Source organism: Mercurialis annua, linkage group LG1-X (genome assembly GCF_937616625.2).
Source record: "Mercurialis annua linkage group LG1-X, ddMerAnnu1.2, whole genome shotgun sequence".
In the NCBI taxonomy this organism is placed as follows: domain Eukaryota; kingdom Viridiplantae; phylum Streptophyta; class Magnoliopsida; order Malpighiales; family Euphorbiaceae; genus Mercurialis; species Mercurialis annua.
Genome location: NC_065570.1, coordinates 56456456 through 56478759, shown reverse-complemented (window position 1 = coordinate 56478759; position 22304 = coordinate 56456456). Strand labels below are relative to the sequence as shown.

Sequence of the window (22304 nt, the reverse complement as noted above, 5' to 3'; positions counted from 1 at the left end):
AATTTATTTGAATTAAAGAAGTCTGATCCTATGTTAATAATTTTTAGCCAAAATGTTTAGTAAAATATTATTTAGAAAGAGTAAACATTATTTGGACGGAACAAATTCAAAAATTAAACCTTGATAAATATGGTAATAAAGGCCACATCTAACATTCTCTTGTTTTTCCGGAAAAAAAATCAAAATAAATTGTTTTATTAAATTTTTAATTTTTTTTGTGCTTGCTGCTTTTTATTTTTATTTTTCATTAACAAATTTTCGTCTCTTTCTTCTAATTGTTCAAAATATATGCATTTATTATAGCTCTATTTTTAATGTTGTTATTCTAATGTGTAAATAAGTAATAAACGAAGTTATAAGATTGTCATCATTTTAATAACGTGTTATTATATGATAGGCTTAGTCCACGGATGACGTGGTGGACCGAATTTACCCAAAAAATTCTCCTCTAAAAGTATATATATGTAACTGAAAAAGTAAGTGAGAGTGATAACTAAATGTAAGTATTTTTATATACATAATTAGCACCAAATAAAAATATATAACTCTAAAATTAAATTATTGACAATTTAAAAATACATCCATATTAATGTGAGTGATAATAAAAAAAGTTACCATATTTATACATTACCATTAATTGGAGATATGTAAATTAAAGATATTTAATTATATATAAAGCTTAATTTCTTAAAAAAATCTCACCTTAATTTTTTTTTTTGTTTATACCCTGAACTTGTAAAAAAATCATTTATGTCCAAATTTGAGTTTTTAGTTTTCACCCCTACCCAAAAGCATTAAATTAAACTTTTTTCATTTGAAAAAGAGTTTAAAATAATATTTCATTTTTAATTTATATACTAACTAGATATTAATGCTATTTATATTATAAAAATACCATCTTCTTCAAAAAATTAAAAATAATAATAAACTTAATTTAATTTTTGTTTTTTAATTTCCCGAAGCCGCCGCCGCTCCTTGTCATCGGAGAAGGCCGTGGAGAAGGAGCTCACGGAAAAGGAGCGACCGCCGCTCCTTCTCCGATGAGGAGTGGTGAGCTGCTCATTTTAGAAGTCTCATATTTTATTATGACATATTCCATTTTAAAAGTTTATCTTCTAGAAGTAATTTTACATTAAATTTTTTTATCCTTTTTCTAATAGTTCTAATAAAAAAAATTATCGAATACTCTATTATCATTAACAAGGAAAATAAAAAATATTATAATAAAGAGAATTTTTTTGTGTTTACATAAAATAAATGAAACTTTCAAAATGACACGGAACGAGTATAAAATACAAAAAGATTAAGAAATATTAGATGTGTGATAGTGAAAAAGTAGGCAACTAGTATATTAGAACAAATGAAATATAATTTGTTTTTTTTTTAAAAGAGATGAAACATATTTAAAAAAAATGATCTAAGTTAGTAAGAGCATTTTCAATGGTATTTTTTAAAATAAAGAGCATCTTTTATAAAATAAAGAGCATTTTAAAGATAAAGAGTGATATTTAAAATTTTACTCCAATGTATTCTTTAATATCAGTTTTTTATTTTATATAATTTTAATAATTAATAATAAAATAAAAGTATTAAATAATAATAATAATATTAAATTAATTACCTCTCTAATATTAAATTTTATTTTATTTTGTTTTCATAAAAAATAGTAATAAAATATTAAATATTAATAAAATAATAAAATAATTTTTTTATTTAATTTTTTATTCAGTTTTTTACTAAAAGTAAAAATATAATATTTAAAAGTAAAAATAACCACCTTATTTTTTAAAATTTAAAATTTTACTATTTGAAAAATGAAATAGAGAGTGAAAATGGCTCTCTACATGTGGAGAGCCATTTTCACTCTCTATTTTAAATATAAATAATAGAGAGTCCATTGGACTTCTAATTTATTGTCAAACTCTTTAATTTAAAAAGTTTGACAATTTTAAAAAGTCTATTGGGGATGCTCTAAGGGCAAAGTTGAATTTTTTATTTATCACGGGCAATCGCACACCTTGACCTTGGATTCCTACTATAGTAAATAGAGTGGATTGCAAAAAAAGAAAACAAGAGGGTAAAAATTGCATAGAGTGGATTGCAAAAAAAGAAAACAAGAGGGTAAAAATTGCATAAAAAAGGTATACGATAATCGAATCCAAAGATTAAGCAGTGAGAAGTGTTGGCAAATAATCGCAAGTGTACGATATCGCGCAAGTAATATAACTTGGAAGACCAAGTATCGATCCCACAGAGACAATGGACTTAATCACTAATTTCAAATATTCTTTAATCGGCTAGCTAGAAAAATCAATAGGGTTTTGTAATTTAATTAAACTAATATAAACTGAAAACAAATAATAAAATAGGGTTTAAAACAATAAGATTAAAAAGTTCAAGGATTGATAATCCCAAATAAATAAGCAAAATTATGGAATAGGATTTCTTAGTGATTTTATCGCGAATCGAGCTATTCTAAAGCACCGAATCCCGCCCTCTCAAGCCTCAAAGATCCGAATAAAATTACAACCTAATTAACTAACCAATTATTAACTCGCTCTCACGATATTAAAACTGAATTAAATAATCAAATTATAATTATGAAGCAAACTCAATGACTACCTAAATTCCAACCCGCTCTCACGGCGTTTTTCTTTAAGTTCTTAATTATCTATGTCTATTTAATTAACAATCTCTCAATTAGTTAACTAAACACAAACTCATGAACTAAGTAGCTAATTTAATCCAAGCAATAAGATTAATAATTAAGACACGAATTAATACTAATCCATCCAATCCAAGTAATTACCAATTTATAAGTTCATATCAACCTTTGAACAAGGGTTTTAGTTACTCATAATAAAACTGAAACAAAACAAGAAGGATGATGAAGAAGAAAGCATAATTAAACAATAAATACCGGAGTTGTCAATTTCGGAAAGAATCGTCTTGATTAAGCTTGAAATCTTCAACAATCGTCTTGCAGAAACTAATTATAAACTACTTATAAACTGCTGGAAAAAACTAAACTAAAAGCTATTTAATAAAAACTAAATTATAACTAATGTAATCTAAATTATTCTACATTATTCTACGTCTTTAATTGAGTCTAGTACAAGGTCTTTATATAGTAGGAGAAGTTCCGGAGTCTTCTAATTCGTATTGCAAATCAATTTGTAATAGGAGTTGTAATTGTGAGTTGAGGAAGAATTTCACTCCAAATCAAATCCTGAAGCATGCGTATTTTACTCTTGTCCCGTTCGGGAAAACTGTAGTTCCGTTCGTGACATGCCCAATTTTCTTCTTTCCCGAACGGAACAAACCATTCACGTTCGAAAAAACTGTAGACCGAAAGCTTTGATATCAGATTCCTTCTTGAGTCCCGAACGGGACAAGGCTTTTCCGTTCGGGACACAATTTCAGCTGCGAAACTACAAACTTCAAAACTTCATAACTCGATGTAGAAAACTCCAAATGAGTCGGTTCTTGAACCGCTGGAAAGCTTAGGATGTCTACGTTATTTCTTATGAAGAACATAAAGTCATTTGAAGTCATTATCTGCTCCAAAATTGCCAATGAATGCGCCGGGGTCAGATTTTCATGTGTGCAAATGTGCTTTCTTCATTCCCAAGCTTCACGACCTCGATCTAATCCACGATTTATACTCTTTATTGCTCAAAATGCTCCATAATCACTAAATAATCCTTGAAACACTAACACACACCATAAAGCATAAAAATACTAAATAATGTATGCATAATACGATAAAAGTGATTAAATACGCTTAGAAACGACTCGGAATATAGGAGTAATTTTACTCCTATCAAACATCCTCACACTTACCCTTTGCTTGTCCTCAAGCAAGAAATAAATCTTACTCTACAAAACATGTTAGAAAACTTAGCACAATCTTGAAAATATATCAATAATAGAAATCCCCAAACCTATGAACAATATGAAAAACAAACTTCTAAACCCGACAACTAAATAATGATGCAATCAAATAATAATAATAATTTTATGACATAATTCAATATAACAACGGTTACTAACTCATTAGTACAAGGTCAAATTGAATCACACTTCAAGCTTTACTATCACTTGCGGGACATGGAAAATAATCAATTTTTCACTTAGGCAAATCATAGCACAATTTAATAAAAACTAAGCTAATGGCATCAATATTTCAACAAGTAGGGTATATAACAAAGAAAGCTCACAATTGAAAACATGAATATTCACCATAAGCTTGCTCATAGTCCCGGACTCCGCTACTTGATTCGGTAATCAACAAAAATCATATGGTCTTTTATTGGGTTGTAATGTGGCTAAGGTAAAGGGTAGGTAAAAAGGTTTAAACAAAGGATAATTATCAACTTAATACACTATTTATTACTACTATTAACTTCTAGGTTGATCTAACTCCGGTTTTGCGTTTTTGTGAACTTATAACTTTCTTTTCTTTTTTTGAATTACGCTCTACTCATTGCTTTTTGCAATCTCAGAATTTTTTTCTTTTTTTTTGAAGCTTTTTGCTTGCAAATTTCTATCTCTTTTTTTTTTCTTTCAATCTTTTATAAGGCGTAACTTTAATCTTTTAAGCACAATGTAGTTCACTTTCTCTTTTTACTAATCTCGAGTTATTAATCAACTATATTTATCATAGTCATAACAAATAATATATCAAGTCGATAAGGTAAATAAAAGAGGTAAAACATAGAACGGTAAATGGTAAAATATGGTAAAAACAATAAAAAAAAAGTTTAAAGCTCAAATTGGTGTAATCTAGGGGATAAGGGTAGTCTATTTAGTGGTCTAAAAGAAAGGTTATACCTAATTGCCATAATCATCTAATTGTTGAAAACTCAATCGTGTAACTTTAAACGGACACCGAGCAAGTTCTAGGAATAAAACATGAAATCAACACTCACAACAAGGAAATTAAGCTCAAAACTCTCAAAAGTGTATAGTGTTATGCCATAAACTCAATTCTTACAAAAATTATGCTACTTATGCCAAAAGTTAAAAACGACTATAAAAATAAACAATCAACATGTCATGAATCCGCATCAAGTTATTCAATTATGTTTCAACGATTTGAACAAGTCTAAATTTTGAATTCACCCTTATTTCATCGGATTATGTAAACGAATTATTAAGTCATTAAGCAAGCATCGCTTATCAATTGTCGAATTAAGAAATCGCGTTCATACATTCATCGATTCGGGGAAATCTAAGATTGACAAATTAATTAAGATACACACCAAATCAACTAACACTTTCATATTTAAAAGATAAAGATTTAAAGCGATACAAGGCATTGAAAATAAACTACTAACACCCTAAAACACCCTAATACAATCTACTAAAACATAAAAACACAAGAAAAACAACAATAATAAAAAAAAAACACAAACTAAACCTAAGAAAACATAAATAAAGAAACAATAAAAAAATAAAAATCCTAACTAAACGATATGTTTTTCCCCCATCCTCACACTATTTCATGCAATGTCCTCAGTGTAATGAAATAATAAAAAAAAAATTGAAAAACATGAGTGTAAGATGAAAGGAAAATAATACCTCTTGGGATTGCCTCCCAAGTGCGCTTTAGTTAGAGTCTAAAGCTAGACTCTTCGCGTAAGGTCGCTAAAAATAAAACCTAACATGAGGAAGCCGTCTTGGTAGCATCTTCTCCCTTTTTTTTCTTGTTGGCTCCTTTAAATAAAACTCGGATGATATAGAGTATGCTTGTACTCTATAGTAGGAAATATGAGGAGTATGAAGCATATTCATATATTTAGTATTATTTCCATCATACTTGGAATCAAACCCTTCTAAGAATGGATCTTTGAAATCAAAGGCTTTGTTAAATTCCTCGTAGAGTACCGTAATACCAAATTGCTCTCCACTTTCATTATTTAAGCTCATGGGTGTTGTAACTGGGTGGAAAATCGGAGTTTCAAGTTCGCCATCCTCACACTTTTCTTTTTCGACCTCTACATGTACCTTTATTGGATGATGTCCAATTAAAGCATTGACATATGGAGTTTCAGCCATCTCATCGTCACTATTGATCGGCACATCGTCAACTTGAACCACCTTCGTAACATATGGACTGTCAAGTGATTTTCCGCTTCGAAGCTCAATTACTTTTACTTGCTCTTTTAGATTTGATTCTGTTGTAGATGGTAGACCATCTTGAGCTATATTTTGAATCAAAATAGCCAATTGAGAAATTTGCGTCTCAAGACGGTGGTTGACCGCGGCTTGATTTTGGAAACCGGTTCTCATCTCCTCAATGAATTCGTCAATCTTGCTTCCTTCATCCACATTCCAATTTTGCTGAAAATCCGGTGATTGTTGTGGTTCATTATCAAAGTTGGAATTGAAATCCCATTCGTTTTGATGTGGGTGATAACTTGAATTAAAGTTCAAATTTTCATTGAAGTTCTCCCAAGTATCGTTCCAACCATAAGTTTCACTAGTTTGCCATTGATCACCCATATAGTTGGCATGTCCATTCCAATCTGGATAGAGTACATGACAGTCAGCTCGAGTATGACCAAAATCCCCACAAATTTCACAGTTATACTGAAAATTTTGGTACTGCATATAATTTTGATTCCATGCCATTACTCTTTCCAAAATAGGTACACCAAAAACAAATTGAGGAAAAACCAACAAATATCAAATTTCCTGCACACCCAAAAACAAGAACACCCCACGTAAAATCCAATAAACACAAAAAAAATAAAAATAAAAAACAGAAAATAAAAGCTAACACAATTAAGAATATAATACTCTTAATTTATTAAGTACGCAATTGTCCCCGGCAACGGCGCCAAAAACTTGTTGGCAAATAATCGCAAGTGTACGATATCGCGCAAGTAATATAACTTGGAAGACCAAGTATCGATCCCACAGAGACAATGGACTTAATCACTAATTTCAAATATTCTTTAATCGGCTAGCTAGAAAAATCAATAGGGTTTTGTAATTTAATTAAACTAATATAAACTGAAAACAAATAATAAAATAGGGTTTAAAACAATAAGATTAAAAAGTTCAAGGATTGATAATCCCAAATAAATAAGCAAAATTATGGAATAGGATTTCTTAGTGATTTTATCGCGAATCGAGCTATTCTAAAGCACCGAATCCCGCCCTCTCAAGCCTCAAAGATCCGAATAAAATTACAACCTAATTAACTAACCAATTATTAACTCGCTCTCACGATATTAAAACTGAATTAAATAATCAAATTATAATTATGAAGCAAACTCAATGACTACCTAAATTCCAACCCGCTCTCACGGCGTTTTTCTTTAAGTTCTTAATTATCTATGTCTATTTAATTAACAATCTCTCAATTAGTTAACTAAACACAAACTCATGAACTAAGTAGCTAATTTAATCCAAGCAATAAGATTAATAATTAAGACACGAATTAATACTAATCCATCCAATCCAAGTAATTACCAATTTATAAGTTCATATCAACCTTTGAACAAGGGTTTTAGTTACTCATAATAAAACTGAAACAAAACAAGAAGGATGATGAAGAAGAAAGCATAATTAAACAATAAATACCGGAGTTGTCAATTTCGGAAAGAATCGTCTTGATTAAGCTTGAAATCTTCAACAATCGTCTTGCAGAAACTAATTATAAACTACTTATAAACTGCTGGAAAAAACTAAACTAAAAGCTATTTAATAAAAACTAAATTATAACTAATGTAATCTAAATTATTCTACATTATTCTACGTCTTTAATTGAGTCTAGTACAAGGTCTTTATATAGTAGGAGAAGTTCCGGAGTCTTCTAATTCGTATTGCAAATCAATTTGTAATAGGAGTTGTAATTGTGAGTTGAGGAAGAATTTCACTCCAAATCAAATCCTGAAGCATGCGTATTTTACTCTTGTCCCGTTCGGGAAAACTGTAGTTCCGTTCGTGACATGCCCAATTTTCTTCTTTCCCGAACGGAACAAACCATTCACGTTCGAAAAAACTGTAGACCGAAAGCTTTGATATCAGATTCCTTCTTGAGTCCCGAACGGGACAAGGCTTTTCCGTTCGGGACACAATTTCAGCTGCGAAACTACAAACTTCAAAACTTCATAACTCGATGTAGAAAACTCCAAATGAGTCGGTTCTTGAACCGCTGGAAAGCTTAGGATGTCTACGTTATTTCTTATGAAGAACATAAAGTCATTTGAAGTCATTATCTGCTCCAAAATTGCCAATGAATGCGCCGGGGTCAGATTTTCATGTGTGCAAATGTGCTTTCTTCATTCCCAAGCTTCACGACCTCGATCTAATCCACGATTTATACTCTTTATTGCTCAAAATGCTCCATAATCACTAAATAATCCTTGAAACACTAACACACACCATAAAGCATAAAAATACTAAATAATGTATGCATAATACGATAAAAGTGATTAAATACGCTTAGAAACGACTCGGAATATAGGAGTAATTTTACTCCTATCAAGAAGTCAATGCAAATGGCTGCTTCGTTGACCCTTTTAGGTCTAAATGTCTAATGCTTCAGTTTCTAGCATGAAACAACATGCCGTTTCAATTGTTTAACAATTTTTATCACAAATTCCACATTTTCAATTAGGATGAAAAACACATCTTAGAAATAGGGAAATTTCTTAAAGTCAAGAATTACAAAAAATTATCATTTTCCTAACATTCAAGTAAGCAATAGTTGAAATCTTCTTCTCATCAAGCCTTTATCATCCGGCCTGATGTATATGTTCATAAATTTACAAGTCAACTTTTCCACTTTCCTACAATTCAGGAAAAACAATTCGGGAAGGATTGCACTCCAACAAACTAGCAGTAAGGTTTGACATTAATGTCTGATGATGATCATCGTTACAAAAGCGTCCTTTATGCTTCGATAAAGATACGCAAACAACATAATTTTAGTTTCTTTCCACTCTAATCCGTTTGTTATAATTAGTTCTAATGTCAAGTTATGAATGAGTTTAATTTAACAACAAACGAATCATAAAATAATTTGAGATTTTTTTTTATATATTTTTATAATTACTCTTACAAAGTTAACGCCAATAAGTTTATAAGTGATGTTTTCAAGTATACTGATCTATTTTATTTTATAAATATGTATTTTTTCCAATAACAAAAAAGATCCCCAATTCCTTCTCTAATTATGGGTAACGAATCCATTTTAAAGTCGACAAATGTTGATTACTTTTGTTTGAATTTGCATTTGTTGGATGCATGAAAATTAAGTTATCTAATGGATAATTTTAGGCTTAATACATAGTTTAACCTCTAAACTTGTACTCGTTTATCCATCTAACCTCTAAAATTAACGGTTGACCTTCGAACCTCTAAACTTGTTAAATAATTCCTTTTGGCCCCTAAATTTCATAATTTGTAAGTGTTTAACCCCTACTCGTCCACCTGGTTTTGGCGTGTGTGTTCAAACGAAAATTAGCACGTCAGGACAGAAAAGTAAAACTTAGGTGGACAAAATAAAATGATTTAATGCGTCGTTTGACCCTTGAACTTATAATAAATTCATCTACTTGACCCCTAAATTTTTTGTTCAATTTATCAGACCTCAAAACATGCAAACAAAAATTAATTTCAAAAGAAAAGATTAAAATAAATTATTTCTTTTGTTCCGTTTAAAAAGTGACATCTCAATTTTTTTAAGTCTCATATAAAAAGGTCAAATCATGATTTTTATACAATTTTAATTGCAAATTCATACACGAACTTTACCCTAATTTGCAATTACAACATAAACTTTGAAACTTGGCAATGTTAGTAACCAATTTTACACTTTTGGCAAATCGATACACCAAACACGAAAAACATTAATGTGGACATTGTAATATACCGCCATATGTCGTTTCGTAATTGGTCGGTGTACCAATTTGCCAAAAAATGAAAGTTGGTTACTGACATTGTTAAATTTCAAAATTTATGTTGTAATTGCAAATTAGAGTAAAATTCGTGTATGCATTTGCAATTAACCCTTTTTTCTATAATTAATGTACATTACTCTACACACAAACTATAGGACCACAATAAATAAGGATAAAACAAGAAAAAATAATACCCCTTCCGTTTCAAAATAATATTCTACTTTTTTTCCACATTGTTTAAAAAACATAATTAATATTAATGCTTCAATTTTTCATAATTTTATCTTCATTTTTTTTTATATCTTTATTATATGTATGACTAATTTATTTTTTAGGCAAAAAACAATAAATAGTAAATTTAAATAAGGACAATATAAAAAATCAACACTTTAAATTATGATTTAAAATGAATATGAACAATTATTTGAGATAAAAAGAAGAAGAAAGTAAATTATTATTTCAGAACGGAAGAAGTAATAATTATTGATTTTTTAATTTATGTGTAAAAGAGATATGTTTCTTTTTAAACGTGAAAAAGGAGTAAAACATACACCCAGGTAGATTTATCGAATAAAATAAGAAGGGCTTAAGATGGTCCTCACTCCTCCCCCACCTGTCAAAAATAATACTCCCTCCGTCCCGTAAAGATAGAAAAAGTACCACCTTTTTTTGTCCCATAAAAATAGAAAAAGTGGAGTTAGTTAAGTTAAAAATTATCAAAATACCCCTACATGCTTATCATAAAACATTAAATGCATATTTTGAAAAGATAAAAAAAAAGAGTTGTAAGTGCTATATTTAGTAAAGTGGCTTTGGGAAATGTACATAACTAATTGATTACAAAGGGTAATTTAGACAAATTATCACAAGTTACCTATAAATAACTACTTTCTTAATTCTTGTAAAATGGGTGCTTTTTCTATCTTTATGGGACGGAGGGAGTACTATGTAAAGAGAATTGATATTGTCAATTTTTCTAAATATTGAAGTTTGAACATAAGAGAGTAGACTTGTATGTTAAAATAATGACAACTTAGTACCATTTTCCATAAAGGAGGCTATTTCAGTTGTTTTTTTTTTCTTTACACGACTCTAATCGTCGGGACTGAGTTATCATTACTGAGTTCCACAGCCCACTATATAAAGTGGCAAAGTTATAAGAGTTGGGTCTAAAACTACAAAAAGTATCCATTTGGCCGTCTCTTTTTTTCTACCAAAAGAATGGATCCCGTCACCACCGCTGTCCTGCCGAGTATTCAGGCAGTGCCTTATGCCACTCCGGCAGCTGTAGGTGGTTTGTTCGTCTCTATGTTCGTTATGAAACAATTCGTTAACAATCGGAAGAAAACTCATGCAAGGCTTCCTCATGTACCAGGTAAGGCTTCTTCTTGTTTTTCTTTTCCTTTTTGAAATGATCAACGAATGGAAATTTATGTTTTTGCAGAGGTACCGGGGTGGCCGGTGATCGGGAATTTGCTGCAGCTCAAAGAGAAGATACCTCATGAGACTTTCATGAGCTGGGCTGATACTCATGGCCCAATTTATTCAATCAAAACGGGTGCTTCTTCTCTTATTGTTCTTAATTCTACTGATATGGCTAAAGAGGTGCGTTTTTGTTAGCCATAATCATAATACAATGGAATTAGAGGTGGTCGTGCGCCATTGAACTGTTATGAACTGGTCCAGAATCAGCGCGAAACCGAAACCTGTCAAATTCTGAACCGGATCTAAATCGGTCCAGAATTGAAAGAAAGGCGGGTTCGAGCTGGTTCATCATGTTTTTAGACTAAAACTGTCGTTTTTTTTAATATATACTAGTTTCGCATTACGTGCTATGCACGTGGCTTGTAACGTAACTCGTCAATGAACATATTAGTAAATTTATTATAATTATATCAATTTTTTTATTTATAATTAATATTAAATTAATTAAAAAAATTTATAAAAGTAAATATAATATATTCGGTTATCAAATTTCTTACCATACTGGACTTATTCTTCTTTTAATTTTATAATAACTATAATTAAATAATTAATTTAATATTATTAATAATATTTTTAAAATAATAAGATAGAAATTTAAATTATATTATATTGACTAAATACAATATTTTAATTTTGTAGTTCAATCAAACTAAAATATAGATATTCCTACTAATTCGGAGACAATTTAGTTATTTTTTACACACAAAAAACTAAATTGGAGATAATTTAGCTACCTATTCTAATTAGGACTTTAATTAAAATAGTGATTAATTAAATAACTAATTAGTTAATGACTATAAAACCTTTATTAAGTAGTAAACTGAAAAGGATTATTCAGTAAATTTGTCTGTCCCCCCCCCATCCGTGCTTTTATATATAGTATAGATAAATAAAACAAATCTTACTATATATTTATAATATATATAACTATAATTTTTTTAAATCACAACTATAAATATATAAAATATTAATTACTTGTTTTTAACATATTTTAACCTGTTATTCCTTTTAAATACTGTTCATTTATTTTATGTTATTTGTATAATAATATATAAATATACATACAATTTATAAGTAACTAATTATCAAATTTTATAAAAAATTAAATGAATATTTTATGTTAGAGTATAATTAACTATTTTCAATTTTAATATAATTTTAAGTATTTGAATTCTTAACAACATAGTTTGTAGTCTTTTGTGCCGGGCCAAAAACCGTTCAACGGCCGATCCAGAACAAGTTCAAGTGCTTTTTGAATTTTTTTAAAAACAGTTAGAAACAATATTTTTTTAAAAAAATAATATAATTTCCTATCTTAATAAAAAAAATATAGAGAAAATGTCTCTCTTTTAATATAGTTATTTTTTACTCTAAAATATATTTATATTATAATTATACTTACTTTTTATTATTATTTTATTCTAATTATATTTATTTTATTCTAAGTTATCACCTGTCACTTTTTTTTTCTTCTTTTTGTTTTCTCTGTTTTCTTTTTTATTCGCCATTCTTCTTCTTCTTCTTCTTCTTCTTCTTCTTCTTCTTTGTTTCTTCTTTTATTTTTTATTTTTGTTTTTTTCTTCTTCGTCGTTCCTTCATCGCTCCGCCATCGTTCCGCCATCCTTTCATATTTGATTTGAGCGATTTTTTTCTTAATACGTGATAATAAAAATGATTTATTTTAATTTTCAGATTTAAATAAATTACTCTTGAATTTTTTTAACTTTAGATCTAAAAATCTGCATAAAAATAATTTTATGATGAAAAAATAATTTTCTGCAAAAAAAAAACATCTTATTATCATATGAGTATCACTGCATTATCATATTATTATCATAACACTGCAGGAAAAAATATTTTTTATAAAAAAAACATCGTCTGATTATCATATAGTATCATTGTATTATCATATAGTTATCATAACACTACAGAAAAAAAATGATTTTATGCATAAAATAATATTTGGTTATTATATCGTTATTATAATTATCATGTTATTATCATATGATACTGAGATGATAATATTTATGGTACTTGTATGATAATATTTATGATAAAACAGTGTCTGATTATTATGTCAGTATCACTATATTATTTTGTCGTTATCATAACACTGTAATATGATAACTATATGATAATAAAATAGGATAAGATTATGATAATTGGATGATAACCTACGTAAAAAATAAATTACAGAGAAATTTATGATAAACAGACGATAGCGGAGTAAAATCATAAATATTTTAATACCTAGAGTAAAAATATAAATTTGAAAAAAACATGAGGTATTTTCTGTAACTTGTTTGTGTTGAGGTAAAAAAAAGTGCAAATATTTTTATTTTTGAAGCAAATACCTAAATTTTTCCCTTTTTAATTGAAATTGTCGTTCTGTAAACCATGGCTACCCCTATATGGAATCAAACGGTCATTAAATTTTACGAGTTACTGAACTTTTATTTAGTTTCTAATGACTATTGTATTTTTGTTAGTCATCAAAGTTATCATTTTATTTTACCATAATATTTCTATCAAAAAATTATTATTTAGTTTAAAATTTAAATTTGAAAAAATCATCGAACTATAAGAGATGATGAACTAAAAAAATTGTTTCAAAAAGGTATAAAAATTTAAATGATGTGATATGTGACATGGAATATATCAACAAATTAGTAATTTTTTAAAGTGGCCTTCCATTAAAAGAATATAATAATTTTAAGGCCAAATGTTATAAAAAGGCCAAACATTTCACAAAAGTTTCATAAAAGTCCTGACCTTTCAATTTTGTCGATTTTGGCCAAAAATTGATTATTTGGTTTCACAAAAGTCCTGACCTTTCAATTTTGTCAATTTTGGCCAAAAATGGATTACTTGGTTTCACAAAAGTCCTGACCTTTCAATATTTGGCATGCCACATAGTCGTCACATAGGCGCCACATAGACAAATTGAAATCAAATTGAGAGTTGGCCACAACTGAAACCAAATAATTTATTTTTGGCCAAAATCGACAAAATTGAAAGGTCAGGACTTTTGTGAATCTTTTATAAAAGGTTTGACCTTTTTAGGACATTTGACCTAATTTTAATTAAAAAAAATGAAATAGAATTTTATAGCTAAATGAGAATTCACTAATGTAATTCAAAAGCATTTCCAATGTACTCTTTAAAAGAGTCAAACTTTTCAAATTAAAGTGTTTAACAATAAACTGTAAGTTCAATGGACTCATTATTATATATATTTGGGATTATTATACTTTTGGTGTATGGACTTGTTTGAAAGTAACAATTTTGTATTTGAATTAAAATTTATTAAGATTTGGTGTTTGAACTTGCTAAAAAGTTACAAACAAATGTTTCAGCAGGTCATCTTTAAATTATAGATTACCACTATAAAAAAAAAAGATAAATTTGGTTTTTAGAGTTTTTAAGCAGTAGTACTGATAAGTACAAAAAAAAATATTTTTCAATTTAAGTCATTTAATTTTCAAATAAGAAGGAAATAAACTTTTGAAATAGTGTAAAAAATATTGTTTGGACAATAATTAATTAAATGAAGCTTAATTAAACTAGTTTAATGGGTAATAACTGAGAGTTAAGACTCTAATAATTCATAATCATCATTAATTATCAGAATCTGGTATAGAATATGAAATAAATATTGTTCAAATTGATAATGATGAATCTGAATTATTAGAGTCTGAACTCTCGATTGGATTATCCAATAAACTAGTTTAATTAAATTAAAATTAATTAATTATTGTTCGAATAATGTTTTGTTACACTATTTCAGAAGTTTATTTTCTTCTTATTTGAGAATTGAAAAAGATGAACTAAATTGAAAATATATTTTTTGTGCTTATTAGTATAGCTGTTTGAAAACTCTAAGAACCAAATTTATCTTTTGTTTCATAGTAGTAACCTGTGACCTGAAAATGACATATGCTGAAAACACTTGTTTGAAACCTTTTAGCAAGTTTAAACACCAATTTGTAACTTTTTAATAAGTTTAAACAGCAAATTATAATAAATTTTAGTGCAAACACTAAATTGCTATTTTTAAACAAGTTCACACACAAAATTTATAATAATTCCTATATATGTATATATGAGAGTGAGTTTGACTCTATACATGTGGAGAGCCAATTTTCTCTATTTATTTCATGTTTCATTAATTATATTTACTTTTTAAGTTAAATTATATATATATATATATTTTTTAAAATATACATACATATAAAATATATATATTTTGCTTTTCTAATATAAAAATGTAAACTAACAAAATAAAAAAAATTATTTAATTAATATTATGAAAAAAATAAAATTATAAACTAAAAAAATTATTTTAATAAGATTAAAAAAAATTGATTTTCAAATTTAAGATGCTATCTATTTGAAAGAAAATGCTCCTTGTTATAAATAACATCATTAGAGATGTTTTAATAACTGGAATTAAATTTTTATATCAGTTGATCCATTATTTGGCAATTGCCTTTTGGATCGGGATCAATTTAAGCCTTTTAGTTGATAATTTTAGGGCGTGATATGAATTCCATTGACCAGACACTAATATTATAGAAAGTTATATGAAAATTCATAGATTTTAAAATATTTAAAAAATAAATTTAACTTTTAATCGGTATTACTTTTGTAAAATTATGTGAAACTTTAAAAATAAATAAATAAGATAACACACACATATAAAGAATATTTTTGACAAAACAAAATATAAATTTAAAATTACTCCAAAATATAATATTCAATTTGTTTTATTTTATTCGACATAAATTTTATATTCAATTTTTACGATACCACGACAAAATTCATTTTCAAAAAAAATAAAATTCAAATAGAATCATTTAGGAATAAAGTGTATTTCACACTAAAATTGAATCTAACACTACCTTTAGACCTCACTTGATTCATTGTTAAGTAATTTCGAGAAGTATATTTAAAAAAAAATAACTTTTCAAAAAGTTTAGTATAAACATTTTATTTTTATTTTTTTAGAAAGTGTACAATTAGTTTTAATATATTTACTATTATTTTTTAATTAAAAGATATGAATATCTTTTTATACTTTTATACTGTTAAAAAATAATTATATTTGTTCTTTTTTTATATAAATTAATAAAAATGAAATTACCATATGACCTTGTCTAGTAATTCAAGTTGTTGCCTGCATTTAAAATAAAATAGATATCATTATTATGGTAGTTTGATTATGCGGAAATATAAAGATTGATAATATGATATTTATAAAAGAAAAATTATTAATTTTATTTTAAATTTTAATTGTAAACTAAAATAGATAAAATTATAAAAAAATTCACATGAATTTCAGAAAAGCTAAAAAGTCGGATAAAGGTAAACTAGAAAACTAGTGCAAACATACTTTGGCTAAAATAAGTCTCTTCCTTAGTCAAAAAGACGTCCTATTCTTAATTTTCCGGAAAATAAAAAACAAAATTGGAATCGAAAAAAGAAATTCTAAGCTAAGCTTTAAAGATATAACTATTGTAGAGTTTGAGTTTTTAAGTGAATTGTTATTTAGTAAGGTATCGGAGATTCTATGTTGGAAAAAAATTGAATTTGATCGTTGATAATTCTCATTTAATTAAATTGATGCATAAGTTAAAGTGGTTTTATACTTGTGTACGCTTCAAGTCGAATGAGTGTTTTTGGCGGATAACTTTTATGCCTGATTCGCTAAAGACGAAAATTTGGTAAATTTGGGTTGACTCTTAGCGGATTCGTATTAAAAACGTGTCAATTCATTTATGACAAAAATAAATGGACCGTGCCACAAATTGACTCGCCAATCCACCTAACCCGTTTGCAAATTATACTACTTATAATTTGTATAGAAATAAAAGGGTTATATTTTTATAGAATATAAAAAATGAAATATTAAATAAATAAACTATAATTATATTAATATATCAATTAAATGAATTAAATTAAATTTTATAGTTTTATAATTTGAGATTGAAATTATATTTTATATGATTTAAATATCTTTACAGGTTAAGTGAGTCGTGTTAGTCGTGAATTGTGTTATCCGTTTATTTTAACATGTTAAGCGTGTCGTGTTACATATTTAAAATTCATGTCGTGTTAGATTTGAAAATTTTAACACGATTAACTAAATGAGTCGTGTTGACTCTAATCGTGTCACTACAGCAGGTCGACAGGAACATAGCCCGCTAATGGACATTATTTTTCATTACTATCATTTGGTGAAAATTACCTGTTATTAAGCTGCTTTTAATGTAGTTATTAATAAATTAATGTGGTTCAATTTTAAACAAATTTTCTTTATATCAATTTTTTGGACTGTAGTTATTGATAAACTTCTACATAATGCCTGGACTAGTAATTTTTTTTTAATTATTGTTGCTGAATGAAGAAAACATAACTATAAATTATGCAAAAAAAATTGCAGGCCATGGTGAATAGATTTCCGTCCATTTCAACAAGAAAACTATCGGACACCTTAACTCTGTTTACCCAAAATAAATGTATGGTCGCAATGAGTGATTATGACGAGTTTCACAAGATGGCGAAACGACATTTATTTACAAATGTTTTGGGAGCAAAAGCTCAGGTTGACTCCCATTACTTCTAGTTTCTATTTCCTCTGCCTTGATTTTGCCAAATTGAAAAGCTGTGATTTAATTTTTTTTATTTTTTTTGGGTCTCTAGAGGCGACATCGCCACCACAGGGACACCCTGGTTGAAAATATATCAACTCGATTCCATAGTCATGCAAAGAAAAATCCTGAACAAGCTGTGAATTTCAGAGAGATATTTGAGTCTGAACTTTTTAGATTATCAATGAAAGAAGTGAGTTGTCAATTTTTACGAGGAACAACGATGTTTTTACAATAATAAATTATGAATTTAAAGTTTTGAAGTTTTGAAGTTTTAGAATCATTTGCGAGAATATAAATGGAATACTGAAACAATAAGTTTCTATGCAATATAAATCTGAACAATATGTTGCCTCTAATCGATGAATATGAGATGATTATGCAGGCATTGGGAACGGATGTGGAATCCATTTACGTTGATGAACTCGGGATTACTTTGTCAAACGAGGAGATTATTAATGTTTTGGTACATGAGCCATTGGAAGGTGCAATTGATGTGGACTGGAGAGATTTCTTTCCATATTTCAAATGGGTTCCTAACAAGAGATGGGAAACAAAAATTCAGCAAATGCATTTTCGCAGGCAAGCGGTGATGAATACTCTAGTCAAGCAACAGAAGCAACGAATCGCTTCAGGACATGTAAATTTTCTTTCTTTCCATTCAATTTTAGTTGCAAATTTCCTAAGAGTACGTTGTTGTTTGGTAATTGGCAAAAAAAGGTTTTTGAACAGAATGTGGATTGTTATCTGGACTACTTGTTATCAGAAAGTACACTTACAGAACAACAGATAAGCATGTTGGTTTGGGAGGTAATTATTGAGACAGCAGATACAACTATGGTCGCTACAGAATGGGTCGTCTATGAACTTGCAAAGAATCCAAATTACCAGGTTTTTTCAGATGTTAAGCCATAGTTTTATCTCTGCATACCTATGTGTCACGGAAACGAGAAACTATAAAACATTATTTTTTTTAAAAGAATAGTTTATACAGAGTTTCAAAATTTTGAGACTGTTTTCAAAAACCGAGAGAAACGCTAATGGAAATGTCGGAGAAGTTCCCGTGCAACATATCTGCATACTATTTAGGAAACCCTTGTATTGATAACATTATTATGTGATAGGATGCGCTCTATCGCGAAATTGAAAATGTGTGTGGGTCGGAAAAGATCAAAGAGGAGCATCTGTCTCAACTGCCATTCTTGAATGCTGTTTTTCATGAAACTCTTAGGAAATACAGTCCAGTTCCAGTTATACCTGTACGACACGCGCATGAAGATACAGAGATAGGGGGATACCACATTCCTGCAGGAAGTGAGGTTTGTCAGATTATCCTAAGCCCTTTTGGTTATGTTCGAATATTGTTCATCAAATTTAAACAATTAATTGGATTTTGCAGATTGTTATTAATCTTTACGGGTGCAACATGGACAGGAAGGTATGGGTAAACCCTGAAGAGTGGAATCCTGAGAGATTTCTTGATGGAAAATACAATTCTATGTACTTACATAAGACAATGGCTTTTGGAGGTGGAAAAAGGGTATGTGCAGGTGCTCTTTCTGCATCACTGATAGCAAGTGCATCAATTGGAAGATTAGTGCAAGAATTCGAGTGGAATCTCAAAGATGGAGAGGAAGAAAATGTTGATATAGTCGGACTCGTAACTCGCAAGCTTCATCCATTGCATACTATGATAAAGGCGAGAAGACAATAAAGACGATCAATCAAGTTCGGAAATGAATCATCCCTAAAGCTAGTAATAAAATTTATTGGCCTTATTTGTTTGGTTTTATCATGAAGTAACCTAATTAGTTTTTGAAAATGTTTGTAACTAAATAAAAAGGCTCGTCGAATTGAAAACTTGCAAAGGACGGCTCCTATTACCAAATTAAAGCCACGGTTGCCTAGACATTTGAGCCCGGTAAGGTTCCTCCTCGGCTCCTCTCCTTGAGCCTGAAGTTGATCTTTCGTGGTTCTGATATAGGGCCAATTGATCAAATGTACAGGCTGATGTCTATGATATGTCGTCTGAGTTCAAATAAATCATAATATGTTAAGAAAAGTTATGTGTCTGTTTCCTTCTCCAATCAACCAACCTGTATCGAATAAATATCAGCTTGGAAAAAATATTTTGAATAGGTCTATGACTAGCAATGCAATAAAACTTGCCTAACTTCACTATTATATCCTCATTGTTTGTCAAACACAAATTTAAGAGGAGAAAATTAGGGAAAACACTCCATTTTTGAAAATAATTGTAAAGATTACCTCACCAAAAAAAAGATATGGAAAATACTTCCCGTTTTTTTTTTTATTTCTGTTTTTACTCTGACGTGGCTTTTTTTAATATAACTACCAGGTTTATTTAAGTTTTTACTCCCTCTCTTTTATAATTTATTTTTATACTCTCAGAGCAGTTACTGCTCCTCTTCTTCTTCTTCTTCTTCTTCTTCTTCTTCTTCTTCTTTTCTTTTTCTTCTTCTTTTTTTTCTCTTTTTCTTCTCTATCTTTATTTTTCGTCGCTCGTCAATCCTTCACCGATCTGCAGTCGCTTCGCCGCAAATCCGCCGCTCTTCTATATTAAATTTTAGCAATTTTTTTCTTAACTCGTGGTGATTATTACGAGTTATTTTAACGCTCAGATCTGAAAAAATTGTTCTTCAAATTTTTCTGTTTTAGATCTAAAAAATATGCATAAATAACAATTTTATGATGAAAAAAATAATTTTCTGCAGAAATAACGATTTTTACAGAAAACAGCGTCTGATTATCATATCGTTATCACTATGACGTTATCATATCATTATCATAACACTGCAGCGAAAACGATTTTTTATTAAGAAAAGTGCTTGATTATCATTTCGGTATCACTAACGTTAGCATATCTATACCATTAACGTTATCATATCAATATCATAATATTATAAGATTATGATAATAATATGATAAGATTATGATAATAGTATGATAAAGTTATGATATAGTTATGATAAAGTACGTCATGATAATATTATGATAATATTTTTTGATACTGTTATGATAAAGTATATTGTGATAATGTTATGATAAGTTTATGATAAAAAATTATGATATAGTTATGATAAAAGTACGTCATGATAATATTATGATAATAGTATGATATAGTTATGATAAAAGATAAATAATGTTATGATAATAGTATGATAAATTTGATGATAATAATATGATACCGTTTGATAATAATATGATAAGGTATAATAAAATGTTATGATAAAATACGTTATGATAATATTATGATAATGTTATGATAATATATTATTATGATAAAGTAGGTCATGATAATGTTATGATAATATACTGTTATGATAAAGTACGTCATGATAATATTATGATAATATAGTGTTATGACAAAGTATGTCATGATAATGTTATGATAGCAATATGATAATCAAACATTATTTTTCATAGAATTTTTTTATTTTCTGCAGTATTATGATAACAACATGATAATGTAGTGATAATGATATGATAATCAAACACTGTTTTTCCACAGAAAATCGTTTTTTTTTTGCAGAAAATTATTTTTTTCAGATGAAAATCGTTTTTTCTACAGATTTTTAGATCTGAAAACTGAAAAATTGCAAGATCGATATTTGTTAGGTCTGTAAGTTAAAATAAACCATAAAAATTACAGAATCGATAATTTAAATCTCAAATAATAGTGGAACGACGACGGAGGCGATGGCGGAGCGATGACGAAGGCGATGGCGGAGCGATGGCGGAGGTGATGGCAGAGAAATAATGAAGAAGGAGAGAACAAAAATGGAGAAAAGAGAACCAGAGAGAGAGAGAGAAGGGAGAGAGGAGAGAGGCTGTCAGTTATATGAGAGTAAAATTTTGAATATTTTGACACGGAGAGTATAAAAATAATTAGACAAAAATCATGAGGTATTTTTAATATCTTTTCCACACTGAAATAATATTTCCTATTATTTTCTTATTTTAGGTAAACACCTAATAAGCCCATTTAAGAGTTTCTCGTCAGGTCCAGTTGAGTTTGTAACAAAAGAGGCAGTTCCAGATCTTAACTTTAATTTTTTGAGGTTTAAATTAAATGGAAATAAACAAAGTTCTATAGAAAAAAAATATCACACTTTGGACATAACAAAAATATAAAAATATGTATAAAATTAAATAGGAGTACTTTTTAGAGTGATCAAACTAAACGCACTTATTTTCAAGGAAGGGGCCAAAACTTTAAAAAGTAAATTGT

At 28.5% G+C, this 22304-nt stretch overlaps 1 protein-coding gene across 3 annotated transcripts; it reads left to right on the top strand.

Annotated features, from left to right (window-relative positions):
• Positions 1-10868: 10868 nt before the first annotated feature.
• LOC126680098 (ent-kaurene oxidase, chloroplastic-like) lies at positions 10869-20114 on the top strand. Of its 3 annotated transcripts, none has more exons than XM_050375148.2 (8): positions 10872-11292; positions 11362-11522; positions 17845-18006; positions 18105-18245; positions 18438-18692; positions 18773-18943; positions 19177-19371; positions 19452-20114. In XM_050375148.2, exons 1-8 carry the CDS (start codon positions 11139-11141, stop codon positions 19764-19766), a joined length of 1554 nt encoding a protein of 517 aa, XP_050231105.1. In that variant the 5' UTR covers positions 10872-11138; the 3' UTR covers positions 19767-20114. The 3 variants fall into 3 exon arrangements, with proteins under 3 accessions (XP_050231121.1, XP_050231105.1, XP_050231113.1); XM_050375156.2 differs by having other exon boundaries at positions 10873-11292; positions 18785-18943; XM_050375164.2 differs by lacking the exon at positions 18105-18245 and having other exon boundaries at positions 10869-11292.
• The last annotated feature ends 2190 nt before the right edge of the window (positions 20115-22304 follow it).